This window comes from Colletotrichum truncatum, assembly GCF_014235925.2.
Source record: "Colletotrichum truncatum strain CMES1059 chromosome Unknown Contig_0002, whole genome shotgun sequence".
Lineage (NCBI taxonomy): Eukaryota > Fungi > Ascomycota > Sordariomycetes > Glomerellales > Glomerellaceae > Colletotrichum > Colletotrichum truncatum.
Window position 1 is genome coordinate 2,770,691 of NW_027222399.1, and position 15,131 is coordinate 2,785,821.

The 15,131-nt window shown below is 52.7% G+C and overlaps 7 protein-coding genes across 7 annotated transcripts; 3 read left to right on the forward strand and 4 right to left on the reverse strand.

Annotated features, from left to right (window-relative positions):
* Positions 1 to 689: 689 nt before the first annotated feature.
* On the reverse strand, positions 690 to 2,697 carry CTRU02_203673 (nuclear envelope protein; the record flags this gene model as incomplete). The annotated part of the gene is made up of 3 exons (XM_036722248.1): positions 690 to 1,628; positions 1,678 to 2,504; positions 2,559 to 2,697. 3 exons carry the CDS (start codon positions 2,695 to 2,697, stop codon positions 690 to 692), a joined length of 1,905 nt encoding a protein of 634 aa, XP_036585854.1.
* A 442-nt stretch (positions 2,698 to 3,139) lies between these two features.
* CTRU02_203674 (snare domain-containing protein) lies at positions 3,140 to 4,006 on the forward strand (the record flags this gene model as incomplete). Its single annotated transcript, XM_036722249.1, has 2 exons — positions 3,140 to 3,424; positions 3,476 to 4,006. The coding sequence occupies 2 exons, from the start codon at positions 3,140 to 3,142 to the stop codon at positions 4,004 to 4,006; spliced, it is 816 nt and encodes a 271-aa protein (XP_036585855.1).
* Positions 4,007 to 4,157: 151 nt separating this feature from the next.
* On the reverse strand, positions 4,158 to 5,207 carry CTRU02_203675 (Mitochondrial inner membrane protein oxa1-1; the record flags this gene model as incomplete). Its single annotated transcript, XM_036722250.1, has 1 exon — positions 4,158 to 5,207. The coding sequence occupies one exon, from the start codon at positions 5,205 to 5,207 to the stop codon at positions 4,158 to 4,160; it is 1,050 nt and encodes a 349-aa protein (XP_036585856.1).
* A 548-nt stretch (positions 5,208 to 5,755) lies between these two features.
* CTRU02_203676 (alpha-mannosyltransferase alg11) lies at positions 5,756 to 7,579 on the forward strand (the record flags this gene model as incomplete). The annotated part of the gene is made up of 4 exons (XM_036722251.1): positions 5,756 to 6,123; positions 6,173 to 6,308; positions 6,362 to 7,349; positions 7,404 to 7,579. The coding sequence occupies 4 exons, from the start codon at positions 5,756 to 5,758 to the stop codon at positions 7,577 to 7,579; spliced, it is 1,668 nt and encodes a 555-aa protein (XP_036585857.1).
* A 121-nt stretch (positions 7,580 to 7,700) lies between these two features.
* Positions 7,701 to 9,761, reverse strand: CTRU02_203677 (gamma-glutamyltranspeptidase; the record flags this gene model as incomplete). Its single annotated transcript, XM_036722252.1, has 7 exons — positions 7,701 to 8,163; positions 8,214 to 8,807; positions 8,857 to 8,905; positions 8,955 to 9,114; positions 9,168 to 9,431; positions 9,512 to 9,693; positions 9,758 to 9,761. The coding sequence occupies 7 exons, from the start codon at positions 9,759 to 9,761 to the stop codon at positions 7,701 to 7,703; spliced, it is 1,716 nt and encodes a 571-aa protein (XP_036585858.1).
* Positions 9,762 to 10,556: 795 nt separating this feature from the next.
* On the forward strand, positions 10,557 to 12,266 carry CTRU02_203679 (tRNA methyltransferase; the record flags this gene model as incomplete). The annotated part of the gene is made up of 1 exon (XM_036722254.1): positions 10,557 to 12,266. One exon carries the CDS (start codon positions 10,557 to 10,559, stop codon positions 12,264 to 12,266), a length of 1,710 nt encoding a protein of 569 aa, XP_036585859.1.
* Positions 12,267 to 12,459: 193 nt separating this feature from the next.
* CTRU02_203678 (actin cytoskeleton organization protein) lies at positions 12,460 to 14,650 on the reverse strand (the record flags this gene model as incomplete). The annotated part of the gene is made up of 2 exons (XM_036722253.1): positions 12,460 to 13,830; positions 13,904 to 14,650. 2 exons carry the CDS (start codon positions 14,648 to 14,650, stop codon positions 12,460 to 12,462), a joined length of 2,118 nt encoding a protein of 705 aa, XP_036585860.1.
* Positions 14,651 to 15,131: the final 481 nt, after the last annotated feature.

Below are 15,131 nucleotides of genomic sequence, written 5' to 3' on the forward strand. Positions count from 1 at the left end.
ATTACATAGGAAAACGAAAGATAATAGAGAGAGTGTGAGAGAATGGTGGTTGGTAAAAACGGCGGGAAGTTGCGCTGCGCGGGCAGCGTGACGGTGACGAACAACAGGACAAGCAAACAAGGTGGGAGGGAGCGGGAGGCTGGGTCATTTTGTTTTATTTCAATGTATGGTCCACTGTTCATTCCCTAAAGCTCAGGTGGGGCTCCCATGCGAACCCTTGTAGCTTCTAGGTTAGAGGCCAAAATCCGGTTTAGCGGCCCAGGCGGGTGAGCAGCCAACGGGCACTAGCCTTTTGAATGCCAGGCTTCCAAGACAGACTGCTATGGGCTGAGCATTGGGGAGTCCTCGGTAGGGTTGCCTATTTTCCCATCCTCCTTCAGGCGCTGCTTCGTTAGCTCGCAAGAAGCATGACTAGCGCCCCGAAATCGTCTTACAAGTGCAACTTTGTCCAATGGCTGGCATCCACTCGTCTCATCTTCATTCTCCTCTAACGCAGACGAGATGGACGTCTGTGGTTACATGTGATAGACTTTAAGCCATGTGCTTCCTGATACAATCAGCATTGTATTTTACTTTCTTTGTTCTGTGATTATTACACACATGTCGTTATGCATACACATCTAGTTTTGCCCACCAAACGCCGCTCACCGACCGATCCGCCAAGTACGCAGTTCAGACAAGGCCTGCCTCTAACGGGCCTGCTGCATCTCGGGAAGTCGTGGCTTATCCTCTTGCCCAAGAGATACAGGAACCGAAGCTTCCTTTGCTAGTCTGATATCTGTGCGACTCAACCGCAAGTCGCTGGCGTAGGGTTCAAACTCTGCAACCACCTGGGCCAGGCCAGTCTTCAGAGCAGCAATGACTGCATCCACCTCGGGAGTGGCCCTGCTCTGCTTAATGTCTGTCCAATGAAGCGGGAAGTTCGTCTTGAATGTCTCGATTTTGTTAATGATAATGGTGAATGTCCGGATGACAGAAGCCACGTCTCTGTGGACGTTGCCGAACTTGTCTTCCTGAAGACTATTCACCAGAAACAAACTCAGCACATCGATAGCGTTGATGTACTGGCTCAGTTCTGAGTACGGTGTACCAAGGATCACAGCAGTGAGACGATTCCGGAACTCTTGGCGGAAAATCCAGCCGATGTGCTCGTTGCCGATGACCTGTAAGGCCCAAGTCTGGAACTGGCTCATCAGCTGTGGTGATGATAGGGCTTCTTGTTGCTCTTTGCTAAGGACCTTGTCTCGCGCACCTAGAAGGGTCTTCTTCGCTAAGGGGCTGAGCTGGGACACCGGCGAGTGGCCAGGATGACGGCCGACTGAGGTAAGAGCCTTTTCAACTTCACCTCGCATGCTCTTGTTTGCTGGTTTGCTCTGGAAAATCGGGTCCTCCTTCAAGGGTGCAGAGGAGCGAGCTCGCACCTCCTCGGGCACAACGGGGGCAACTGGTGCAGCCGCAGGCTTCCCATACTCGTCAATTCTCTTCTCAATGCTTTTGACCACATCGAGGCAGAGAACATAAATCTGAGACCACATTGGACCATCTTTACGGTCAATATCTTCGTAAATAGCTTTCCGTCTCACTTCGTCATTTCGGGCGATGAAGGCAAGTTCCCAAAGTGCGAAACACTACAGCTGTTAGCAAATAAGTTCATCATTTCGTTAAAAAAAATCCTACCTTAATCTGCGACTTCTTGCTCTTGAGTCCGTTCAAGAGACTGCCATTGGGGTCTTTGGATTCGCTGGTGAGAGGCTTGCCGTTCTTCAGGGGCTCCTTGACCATGAAAGTCGAAAAGGCATGGTTTGCCGTCTTCCACACGCTGGAAATGAGAAACCCAGCGATGAAGCAACGCAGCACCAAGTAAAAGTCGACAGGCTGGGTGGGGGGCAGCATGTTTGTCTTCGGGAGATTATAGAAGGGCCGGACGAAGAACAGTGCCCAACCCCAGATCCAGGATCGCAAGATGATGAAGTAAACTCCAACGGCGACAAAAATGTCAGTGAACGCCCTCTGACTCGCCTGGATCAGAATTGCAGGAATCTCGTTCACGACGTTCTTCAACGTGGCAGACGTATCCCCGGAACCCTTCACCTCGCCATTCTTAGACTTCGACACGTCAATGAGGATCCTATCGTCATCACGATAGAAGTGAAACAGCGCCTGTACGGCAGCGCTAACGCCCATGTAGGAGAAGAAAAAGATGGTTTTCTCGTTCAACCTAGCCCGGTCGCCGCTGTAATACGTCACTATGCCCATGTTCGCAGTATCCGGCAAAGCCCACAGGTAGATGTAGGAAAACAGCGTGCTCGAGAATCCGTAAAACAGCCATGTTTCGACGGTCTGGAGACTGAAGAAGTACGTCGTAAACGCGTGGAAAGTCGAGTTGGAGGTGCGTGCGCCAACATGGTATTGAGAAATGCGCAAGACAATTATCGATAAGCCGCAGACGAAAAGGAAAAGGGTTCGAATGCCGGCGGGGCCAATGGGAAACCAGCTCCAGAAGTCTAGCAGAAGTCAGTCGAGAGCTTCGCAAGCTTGGATCATGCGAGGCGACTCACAGGAGCTCCAGCCCGAAAGGAAGATCGCCTGGATATATGAGAGGGCGAGCAAGATTGTAGCTGTAGAAGAAAATCGCCTATGCAGCGCAGGCTGCAGGAAGTCCTTGTAAGGTGCCCTTCTCACTGTTGCCGGTGCCATGCTGACAGCGCATGGTCAGTTGACCGTGTGTGTTTTGGGCGAAGTTGGCAAGGCTGCACTTGAGCTTGGGTTGCCGGGGATCTGAACGGAAGGGTAAGTAAATAATGTAAAAATCTCCAGTACAACAACACTGCAGGTACGGGTCGAGCTGCCTGAGTGCCTGGGCCCACACAGCGGCAGGACTAAGCCACATGGGTCACGTGTAGATAAGACAATCAGGCATCCCTGCAGCTCCGTGACGTGATTGGAGGCTAGCAGGCACTTACGTAGGTTCCAGCCACAGCCAACGACGACATCCGGTTCCTGGCGCTGCATCACGAACCTACTTTACTCGAACACCCTAAGTTTTCCTTGCGGGCCAAATTGATCCATCGTTAAGACAATAGAGCGCGGTTTCTTATATACCCATTGTGCTTGATTTTCTGTCCCTGATATCTTCAAAATGTCCTATGACCAGCTTTCATCGCTTGAAGCCGGCCGATCGGGTCGTCAAGGCAACTATTCCGACGACCCTGAATTCAAGCAGCTCCAGTCACAGTTGAGGAATAAGATCTTCAATCTGCGGCGCAACATTCAACAGCTGACTTCCGACGTTAACATTCTCGGCACGAAGCGCGATACTGCCCGGGTTAGAGAAAGAGTTCACGACCATCTCGATAAGACGCGGGACCTCTGCAAGGAGATTGGAGATGGGGTCAAGAAGCTTCAGACGTGGGATGATTTGACGGTACGTGCCAACAGCTGAATGCGCAAGACTTCTTATTAATTCACATACCAGAAACAACAAAAGTATGACCAGTCTAGAGTATCGACAGACTTTCAGAACGCCCTCCAAGAGTTCCAAGACATCCAACGCAAGGCACTCGAGAAACAGCGTGCTTCCGTCACAGCCGCCCGCGCGGCACATGATGGTGATGCTGCGGATTCCTCAGCTGGTGCTGAAGGCCACCTCGAGCAACAACAACAGCAGCAGCAACAGGAAGTCATTCGATTAGCATCCCAGGACGAAGTGGATTTCCAGGAGGCACTCATCATCGAGCGCGAGGAGGAGATCCGCAACATCGAGCAAGGCGTCGGCGATCTAAACGTATTATTCAGGCAAGTGGCGCAGATTGTGTCGGAGCAAGGCGAGCAATTGACATCAATCGCGGACAATGTGGAAGACGTCCGTGACGATACCCGGGGCGCCCAGGTGGAGCTCAGACAAGCGGCAAGACATCAGAAGGCAGCTCGCAACAAAGGATGCTGTCTGTTGTTGATTCTTTCAGTCATTCTGACCATTATTCTCCTCGCAATTTTCCTTGACTAGCGTGGCATAGGGTTTTTTGGTTTTCGGTGGTATTGATTGATATTACAAAGGCGTTGCCTGGTTTGTGTTGCTGTTATTGTACTACAGGGCTTCTCTACAGCCGCGGACATAATTTTGAAATGATTCTCCCAATTGTACAACCCCTCTTGAATCAAACTGTCCGGCGCAAGATCCACTCCTCGTGTTTCCTGCAAGGTCTGATGGCGTTCTCTTTTATCTTCTTTTCAGGCGTAGTCAACTTGTTGAGTCCTTGCGTTGCCCACATCGAAGTAATCCAATACAAGAACAGCCCCGAGGGCAGCTGGATGCAGATGACCGGTATTGCGAAAGACATGAGAAGCGTAGCTCTAGAAAGGCGAACCCTCCATTTGGTAGAGGTGGGGAGAAATGCCGTATTGGAATCAGCAAGATCAAAGACCAGCTTACGCATCTCTGGAGTGCGTGGCCAGAATGTGTAGGCCATAGTAAAACAGAGGGTGGCCGGCAAGATAAAATAAGGATCAGGCGCGGCGAGGTCCAACAGTAACTGTCCTGCGTCATTGTACACACCTAGGTCCAAACTTGGACCCACAGATTGGACTCCGTTGGCTACAGCATCGACCGCTGAAGATGATGCCGCTGTCTGATCAGAGACAGTTGTTTCCTTGTAGTTTCCAGTCAACAAGGAAAAGATGCCACCGTTGGCGCCACAAAGCCGTCGAATGGCCTCTGAATTGACAAGCCAAAACGGGACACCCAACATCGGTGTCCACGTCTTCCAATCCTGGGCCTTTCGCTCTGCCAGAATCCGTTTTCTCTCCCGGGCCAGGCGAAGGGCTTTTTGAAGCTTGCCCAAGCTTACAACGTACCGCCAGGAATTGATGACAGGAGCAGCTTCAGATTGGCGTTCGATTACTTTTCCCGAATAAGCTTGCAAAGGGAATCGCACCAAGGCAACGGAAACAGCCAACATGGGTATAGCAAGATGCCACGGTATGCCCTCGATATGCATGTGAAGCAGGGCATTTTGAACAGACTGAACACAACCGTCTGCAAATGCGCTTATATGAAAATTTCTAGAGCTGAGTCTTGGTTGAGTGAAGCGCTGGGCACTGCCTGCTAGACATGGTCGAAGAGATGTGTGGAGTGGGTTGACTGAGTAGCCCAAAGGCTGGTGCCACCGGGGCGCGAGGGCGTATCGTGCTCCCCTTAGACAAGCCATGGCAAATCTCTCATGGGCCGCTTATTTTGTGGTATAGCGACTCAAAAGACTGTCGGTAAAATCAGACGTAAGTTGTGTATACCGATTTTTCAGTGACGGACTGAGACCAGTTGAAGGAGGCTGAGAGTGTCACAAATGTAAATGTCAAATCTCAGTGGTCAATGGAATACTGCTATAGTGGACCCACGCACTGACCCTGTCAAATCAGATCAGGCCTTTGCTAGTCAAACGAGGCGTCGAAAATAGCCCAGCTCGCAGGGGGTTCAACAACGACCTGGACCCTTGCGGAGTCCCACTGTGAGGTACATACGGCACAGTAAGACGTGCCGCCCTAACCCATGTGCTGCAGCTTCCCCCGCCCCATTTCTAGCTTGCTGTACAACCTGGCCATTTGTTCCATCTTACCCTTTGAGCATCCCACGACGACGTCAACGGGCATGCGGATGCTACTGGACTTGACAGCCGCTTACTTCGGCTTCGACTGTCTTTTTACCTAAACATCTTGCGGTCACTGCGCAGCATCCTCAAAACACTCTCATTCGACTCCGATGCCAGAAACCTGCTCAGCGCCGTCTGGGCAGAAGCCCTTTTCTTTCGGCCTCGACCCCTGGACCCTAGCCTACGTCGTTGTGCCCATCATCGCCATAACCCCGTTAGCAACCTACATCATGATTCCATTTCTGATGCGCAGCCTCGGCTCCCTTCTGGGGTGGTATCTGCGGAAAAAGACGGAAGGAAGGCGAGCGCAGCTCCTCGAGCTCATGGCTGCGGAGCAGCAATCGTTTAGGCAATCCCAATCGACCTCCAAGAAAGCCTCTGGAAACAAGGATAATGTGCAGGCACAATCATCTGGAAGCTCAGAGAAAGAAAAGGACGCAAACTGGACTGGAGTTGTTGGCTTTTTCCATCCTTTCTGGTACGTACGTCATAGACAAGAGCTAGAGACGGCGACTAACAGTACTCAGTAATGCTGGAGGCGGAGGAGAGCGAGTCCTCTGGGCTGCGATTAAGACTACTCAAGAGCGATACCCCAACGCGCTTTGTGTTGTATACACTGGCGATCACGAAATGAACAAGCAGTCCATGCTTGCTCGTGTCAAGGTTTGTGACCTGAATACTGGAATTCCTATTTCTCTAAACTTACAACACGCCAGACCCGATTCAATATTGACCTCCACCCTCCGAATGTCAACTTCCTCTACGTGAGCACGAGGCACCTTGTTTTGGCCTCGACCTGGCCTCACTTTACACTACTTGGGCAATCTGTAGGCTCCATGATACTGGCATGGGATGCATTCCAACTGTTGGTCCCTGACATTTTCATTGACACTATGGGTTACGCCTTTGCTCTGGGGTTGTCCAAGCTGCTATTCCACCGAGTTCCCACATGCGCGTATGTGCACTACCCGACGATCTCAACCGATATGCTGGAATCTCTCGATCCCAACTCCGCTACGGGAACACAAGGCGTCAACGCTGGCAAAGGAGTTGGTCTACGAGGAAGGGTCAAGAAGACGTACTGGCAACTATTCGCGTCTTTGTACTCTAGAGTTGGATCCACTGTCGATATCGTCATGACGAACTCAACATGGACGCAAGGTCATGTCCAGAGACTTTGGGGCCCGCACCGCCAGGCCAGGTCGCGGACCAATCCGATCGCCGTCAACTATCCTCCTTGCGCCGTCGAAGAGCTCGAAGAAGCCGTAGAGGTGTCGGAATCCAGCGAGAAAAAGCGCGAGAAAGCCCTGGTTTACATTGCTCAGTTTCGCCCCGAAAAGAACCACCAACTCATCATCCAGTCCTTTGCCGAATTTCTTAAAACCCACTCCGAAGCCGCCAAAGAGGCGAAGCTGGTCCTCATTGGTAGTGTTAGAGATGATCACGACTCCAAGCGGGTGTATACGTTGCGTCTCCTCGTTAACGAGCTAAACATCAAGGATCGGGTTGAGTTTCACCTGGATGCTTCGTGGCCTGAAATCTTGGACTGGCTCCAAAGGGCTTCGGTGGGAGTGAACGGCATGTGGAACGAGCATTTCGGTATTGGTGTCGTTGAGTACCAAGCCGCAGGTCTGATTTCTGTCGTTCATGACAGTGGTGGACCCAAGCTGGACATTGTCATCGAGGTTGATGGCCAACCCACAGGTAAGTGAACAGCCCTGCTTGAGTGACGGAACGAACACACTGACGAAGTCCTAGGCTTTCATGCTACCAATGTCAAAGAGTTTGCAGAGGGTTACGAAAAGGCCCTCTCTATCAAGGATGCACTTCCAATTCGACTAAGAGCACGGAAGTCAGCTCAGCGGTTCACCGAAACCGAGTTCGACAAGAAGTGGATTGCACAGATGGAAAAACTGGTGGCCATGACTTTATAAATGCACTGGCCTTGTTTGTTTCCTTATATTTACTTGATAGACTAGAGGATACCCCTTCCCTTCTGACAACCCCAAAAAACGTGAATATTACTTCTACATCAATGGATCTATGGTTCTGCATCTAAACGGTAAATGCGCCGCTGTTCTTCTGCCGCGGCTCACTGGCCGCCTCAAACACACCGTCATTGAAAATTATCCCTTGTACTGCGCTTCGACCCTCGGGAACCCAGGTGACCTTGTGGCCCTTCTCAAGCATGCTCGCAACAGTGGTGTTATCGAACGGGTATTCGAATGTGACGGTGTTGGGCATGAGCTGGTCGTGCAGCCGCGGCTCGCGAAGAGCCTCCTTCATAGTCCGGCCGTGTTCAAGGACATGCCAGGTGACTTGTGCAGTAGAGCTGATGATCCGGGAGCCGCCAGCCGCACCGACTGTGACGTAAAGCTTGCCGTCCGCATCCTCAACGATAATGGGCGTTATCGAGGACAGGGGACGCTTGTTTGCACGAACGAAGTTTGCGGGTGAAGGCTCGAAACCGAAGGCGTTCCGGACACCGGGAATAGAGAAGTCGTTCATTTCATTGTTTCTGGGTATATTAGCTGGTATGTTGAGCAAGAGTGCAGTTTGAAAACGTACAGAATGACGCCTGACAAAGGGTCCATGATCTGAGCACCGAAGAGTAGGTTGACAGTCGTGGTCAGCGAGGTGGCCATGCCTGACTTATCTGCCGTAACAATGTGCGATGTTCCAAAGCCTTCGCTGGCATATGTGCCATGCGGATCGTAGTTCTCAACCGGCTGCGTCTGGTTGTCAAGAATACGACCCCGGATGCTTTTAGCCTTGGCCTCATCGATAAGCGTGTCTTCATACGGGCCGATACCTGCTACAAAATCAGGGTCGCCAAGGAGCGAACGAGCGCCATAAGCAAAACGGAGGGCCTCATCGAAGCGATGGACGCCGAGGTTTACATCGTCGCTCTCAGAGGGGTCGAATTGCTCCATGATCTTAAGCGTGTTGAGCGCCACGGCACCGCTGGCAGGAGATCCGACGGATGTGAGGCGATAACCGCGATACGTTATGTTTAGGGAGGGGCGGGTGATGACTTTGTACGACTGCAGGTCCTTGAGGGTCATTGTGCCATTTGTGGCGCGGACTGTAGCGACCATTGACTCGGCTATGGGGCCAGTGTAGAAGGCATCGGGACCCTCTTCGGCGATTTTGGCGAGGGTACTATGGTTGGATTAGTTGTGATACGTTAAGGGGGAGGAGGCAATCTTACGCTCCGTATCTCTTACGGTAGATGGTGTCACCAAGTTTGAGAAGCGTGCCTATCCGAGCGTCAGCCTACAGTCAGATCCGTCAGAAATCAGTACTTACCATTTGGAGCAAACTCTTCAGCCCAGACAGGGTCTTCGACAAGAAAGTTCCATTGGTCTTTGATGGCCGAGTCCATATACCGGACCAAATCTTCGGAGACTCGGAAGCCGGTCTTTGCCAGCAATGCGGCCGGCGTGACAACCGTCTTCCAGGGAAGTGTCTGGGAGGCATTCGTTAGCTCTAGTTCGACAACAGGACCAGAGTTGTACTAACCCCGTATTTCTTGTGGATGTATTCCAACCCACGAACCTCACTAGGCACGCCCACAGCCAGGCCACCGTAGACACTGCCCTGGACATTACCCTTGTACATGTCCTGGAAGGCAGCAGCCGGCGCTGACTCTCTAAAGTCAACAGACTCGTAATTTCCGTCGGAATCCCTAATGACAACGAATCCGCCGCCGCCAATACCAGAGTGGTACATTCCAACTGTTCCAACACAGAAAGTTGTACCCACAAGTGCGTCGACCGCATTGCCCTATTACTTTCAGTGTTAGAGAACAGATAGCCACATACTTTCAAAGGAGTTTCAAGGGAATTGATATGAAGATAACATACGCCGCGCGCGATCAGATCACGTCCTATCCTGCTGCACTCTACAGCCTCGCTCGCGACTGCGCCTCTGTTGCCACCATAAGGATCAAATATGAATTCCGGTATCGCTGCAGCTGAGGCAAACTGCAACTCGGCGATAGCGAGCAGATAAGCATAGCAACGCCATTTTGAAAGAGCATAAGCCTCTGAATGAAGTCAGTTCAACCTTCATCCAGCAGCGCTGATCCCCGTGGGATGGGACGAACTCACTCATCTCGAATAGCTCAATGAAGAACGGGCGGCGATAAGTGAGTCTGAACACCGGACGGAAGCTCCGAGGCGCTATCTGCGTTTGCGCCGATGACTGATAAGCCCAAAAAGGCAATCTATGTTCACCCTCTAGCACCGTTTTCAAGTGATGTCCCTCACCGAAGAGAGAGTTTATCAAACTCCAATAACTCACAAAAAAAAAAAAAGGATTGCAGACTAGGGCGATGGCGAGCTCAACCCCTTCCGTATTTGGGGGGAGCGTCATGACTTATGTCTACTGGATCCTCGATTGCGACAGACCAAAAGTGCCCCAGCAACTCACAAGGTCTCGGGACGCTGCTGGCGGTTCCACACCCCCGGGCGACGGATAAGGTAAACTGGGGGGCGCATGATAAGCATCACCTGGCGCTGCCCCACATAGCCGGCCAATCAACAACTTGTGAATTAAGTAATGCTCAGCAACTTTCAGACGGTGATAACTTTTTCTCACAGTCACAAGCTTCAACTTGAACTCTGTGAAGGTTGATAGCTCAACTTACACCACCACATTTTCACCTTGTGGGTGTACGCTTTCTTTAGCTTCTCTTTTGGTTACGTCTAGTTTTACATTGGGCGTTGAATTCCACCCCAACCGTTGCGGCTCCCCCAAGAACTTTGATTGAAGTATCTCATGGGTTTGCCCCTGCGGCTACTTCCGAGACTCAATTCATCTTCACTTCGTCCGGCTCTAAGCAGCTTTCATTTTTCAATCAGGAGCCGTCAATCAAGCTCTTCCACGTCCCAATTTCGCCAAAAAATCATGTCGGCAATAACAGAGGCGCCTCAGGCTCAGCCCGAGACGAAGCCAGTTCAAGACGCTCCCTCAAAACCCGAAGGACAGAAATGGCAGAACGGCAACAAAAAGCAAAATGGCAAGCGTCCCTTCCAAGGTCAGGGAGGTGGCAGGAACAACTTCAAGCAGCGGAAATCCAAGCGTGAGAGAAACATTACTGAGGGTTCATCGGAAGAGGTCTTGGCGGCGGATGTGCAAGCGCTCATCGCCTCCCGCAAAGAATTGTTCCCGGAGCCCGAAACCACGGAGGGTGAGGCCGAAGCTGCCGAGACACCCAAGACACTGCTCCCCGACCTCTTTACCGAAATCGAGGTAGAAGTCCTAGAACTCTCCTCTACGGGTGACGGCCTCGCCGTGCAGCCCAACTCCCCCAATGTCTACGTCGTCCCTTTTGTGGCGCCGGGTGATGTCGCGAAGATCAAGGTAGTCCGCCATGTTCGTGAAGAGAACTACTCTGTCGCCGACTTCTTGTCAGTCATCAAGCCCGGTCCCCTGCGTGACGACTCCCGGATCAACTGCAAATACTTCTCGCAATGTTCCGGCTGCCAGTTTCAAATGCTCGATTACGACACTCAGCTTGCCCACAAGCGCACCATCGTCGAGAAGGCATTCCGCAATTTCTCACAACTCCCGCCGGAGCTGGTACCTACTATCAAAGACACCATTGGCAGTCCCTTGCAATATGGCTACCGCACGAAGCTCACCCCGCACTTTGACGGCCCCCCGGGCTTCCACAGGAGGGGCAAGCCGCGCCCGGCTCTGGACAAGGTCCCTGATGTGGGCTTCAACGCCAAGGGCCGGCGCATTGTGCTCGACATCGAGGACTGCCCTATCGGAACCGATGCTGTGAGGCTCGGTATGAAGCGCGAGCGTGCGCGCATCGCCCGCGACTTTGGCAACTACACCAAGGGCGCCACCATCCTCCTCCGCGAGAACACCAAGCGGTACCCCAAGGACGCCGAGGAGCAGCCCCCGGCAGAAACACCGGAAGACGCGGTGCGCGTCGAGACAGACGCCCACGTCGACATCAAGACCTGCATCTCGGAACCCACAGGCGTCATGTCTAGCGAGTACATCGACTCCTTCATCTTCACCAACCCCGCCAACTCCTTCTTCCAGAACAACAACTCCATCCTACCAAAATTCACAGACTACATCCGCCAGCACGTCATGCCCCCCGCCGGACCCAACCGGGACCGCATCAAGTACCTCATCGATGCGTACTCGGGCTCCGGCCTCTTCACCATCACCCTTGCGTCGCTCTTCAAGGGCAGCACCGGTATCGACATTGCCAAGGACTCCATCGAGTGCGCGAGGAAGAACGCGCGGATGAACAATCTGCCCGAGGAGCAATGCAACTTCATGGCCGCCGACGCGCCGGAGCTATTCAAGCACGTCACGTACCCCGCCGACGAGACCGTCGTCGTCATCGACCCTCCTAGGAAAGGCTGCGACAACGATTTCTTGAGCCAGCTGCTGAGGTTTGGCCCGCGGCGTGTGGTGTACGTGAGCTGCAACGTACACACGCAAGCGCGTGACGTTGGTGTATTGGTTCGTGGCGACGGGGGTGATGGCACAAAATACGAGATTGAGAGTCTGGTGGGTTTCGACTTCTTCCCCCAGACGGGACATGTCGAGGGCGTTGCGGTGTTGAACAGGGTAGAAAAAAGTACATGATACCATCAGATCGTTCAGTTATAATATAGATAGGGAGAAAAGAAAAAGTTAACTTGGCCAACGTAAAAGGACGTGGTTCGAGTTTTTTGTGTTTCTAGAGAATTCTAGTCTTGTTTATTCACGTTCTCAAGTATAAGTCTGTCTACTCATGGACCAGGGTCGATCTTGTGCAAAGAAAGTGATTGCGCCCTTTCTAGCCTTCCAGGGTCTTGTTGTCCTCGAGCAGAACCTTCAAAGCCTGTACCAGAACCTCGAGCACTTCCGGCCGCCGACTCTTCTTGGCCGCCTCCTTGAGCACTTCGAGGCCATCCTCCTCGATGATCTTCTTCCGCGCATTGGCACCCGACGCACCCTCAGCTGCGACCATGTTGTAGATGATGAAGCCTGCACGATGTCGCAGGTCCTCGTTATCATCCGCACACATGTCGAGAATGACCTTGACACCTCGCTCGCGCTCCACGATAGCCTGCACAACGTTCTCATGGCCAGTAAGGGCTGCTAGCGCACCACCCGCAGCGCTGCGCGTACCTTCATCTTCCGAGTCTGCCAGGGCCAAGAGAATGTGCAACCGGCCCTTTGCCTGCGGACTTCCATCAGCGTATAACGCCATACCTTCGACTGCCTGCACGAGGTTGCAAATAAGCTCGACGGCAGCCTTAGAAACCCGTGCATTTGAGCAGAGCAGCTGATCCTCGATTTGCGGCCATGCTGTGCGGATGATGGCCCGTCTGGTGTCAAGATCGTCAGTTGATGCAAGATTAGTAAGCGCCATGAGGGCTTCAAAAGTCGGAAGGAGGTCTCGGTTCTCGGCTGTTGGGTCTGGGGGAATGATGGACACAAGGGGCCGAATGGCAGACGCCTGTGGGTTTGAGCGGCTGCCACCGAAGACGAGCGACGGGTTCGTGCTGATAAGAATACGCGCCAAAGCCTGCGCGGCCGTCCGACGGCCCGCAGACTCCGTCTCTGGCAAAGTCGCCCATGCCGTCAAGAGAAGCTTTACAGCACCCTGCTGTGCAAGCTTTCCACGTAAAGATGTCGTAACTGATAGAGAATAAATGATAGCGACAGTAAGAGAAAGCGAAGCAGGTGAACCAAATTTGCTGTGAGTAACCAGGACCGGTGTGACGCCGGCCTCAAACACACGCTTGCATCGTTCTGCAACATGTTCGTTGTCGTTGAGAGGGTCGGGACCGCCGGACTTGCCAGCTGCCGCCGCATACGCCTTGAGTTGGTTGATCTTTTTCTCCTCCTCCGACAGATTAGGCTGGTACCTGGTGAGGTTCACCAAGATACTGAGCACTCCGTACGTCACGGGTGACTTTGGCGGGGCATCTGCTAGTTTCTTAACCAGCTTCTTTAAAAAGTCCGGGTTCCCCGCCAACTTCTCCTTAATGGCTGGCTGAATCGATGCATAAGCTAGGCCTTCGATAGAATGTTGATCTCCATAGTCGTCATCGGTCAGGAGCATGGAGGTAAATCTCTCTGACAGCTCCTCGATAGTAGTGATTGCTGGTGAAATCTTTCCTTGCCCATCCTCATTCAGCGCCGACGCCGAGGGCACCGCCTTCGTTCTGAAGTCAGTCAGATCTAGATTGGACGGCTTCAAGTCCGGTTGTTGAAAGGTCTGAATACCATACCCTCAGTTTCGCTAGGATGACGGCCGCCAAGTTCTGAACTTGCTCCGAATGCCTACGCATGGAGACGGAGCCTTCCTGGGCGGCGTACTCCGGGTCTTGCTGCATCTGCTTGGCAATCTGGTCGGGGTCCTGGTCGACAACCTCCTCCAGCCACTCGGTGCAGTACTTGTTGACGGCGTCACGGCACTGTGAGTTCATGCAGGCGGCGTTGAGCATCTCCAGACAGGCAGTCTCGACTTTGCGGCTCTTCCACTTCCTCCTCATGAGAGGACCGAGGGAGCTGAGGAAGCCCTCGCTGAGGAACAACTCGGCCGTGAGGTCTGGGACGACCGGGAAGGTGGCAGCGGCAACGCAGAAGGCGACGATGTAGTCATCGTAGGTGCCTCTCTTGATTTTGGAGAAAAAGAAGCCCGAAAGCTTCTTGGCTCCGTCGTCACCAGCAGCCTTGAGATAGGCGGAGGTGGCTACGATGGCATGTGCGCGGACGATCTCGGGCTGTCTCATATCCAGGTATGCCAAGATTGTGTCGACACAGTCGCTGTCGATAAGTTTGCATATCGTCGGGGCGGATGTCTTGGCCTGGCTGAGCTGGGTGTCATCATTCAACAGCTTTGTGAGCTGGTCCAGGTCGCGGATGGTCTCTTCATCCTCCTTGCCGCCTTCCATTAATCGCGCAAGAACGAGCAGGGTCTCATCCTCTCTCGAAGGCTCCGTCTTGGGAGCCGTAGCTTGGGTGACGGCGGCCATTTGGGGTTATGAATGGCTTAGCTGAAAGAAGGGTTTAAGCAGATGTAGATATGTATATTTGTTTTGGGTATATAACCGTGTTTGGTGGCGGGTGAGGACAGACCTGGGACGAAAGAGAAGAAAAAAAGTCTAGAAGGAGACGGGACGGGCGGATCTCGATATAAGTACCTTTTACCTTAGGGGCGACAACAGATTGTGCTGCGGTCTGATGGTCACAGGGTGCAGCGGCGATGACAGATGCACGGAGGAGGTTGTGTCGGTCAGTTGCTGAGATAAGAAAAAAAAAGTAGAGATGCCCAAGGGGTTTCACAAGTGAGACTAGTCACTGGTCAGTGAGTTGATGGGCGAAATTCAGCCACACAACAGACACATACACACACATCTGCGGTACGTCGAAAGAGAAGGGGGTACTATGGTACGTACTTTGTTCGCACTTTAATTAGGAGGTGAGGTCAGAGTGTTGTCCAGGTTCCAGTTTCTG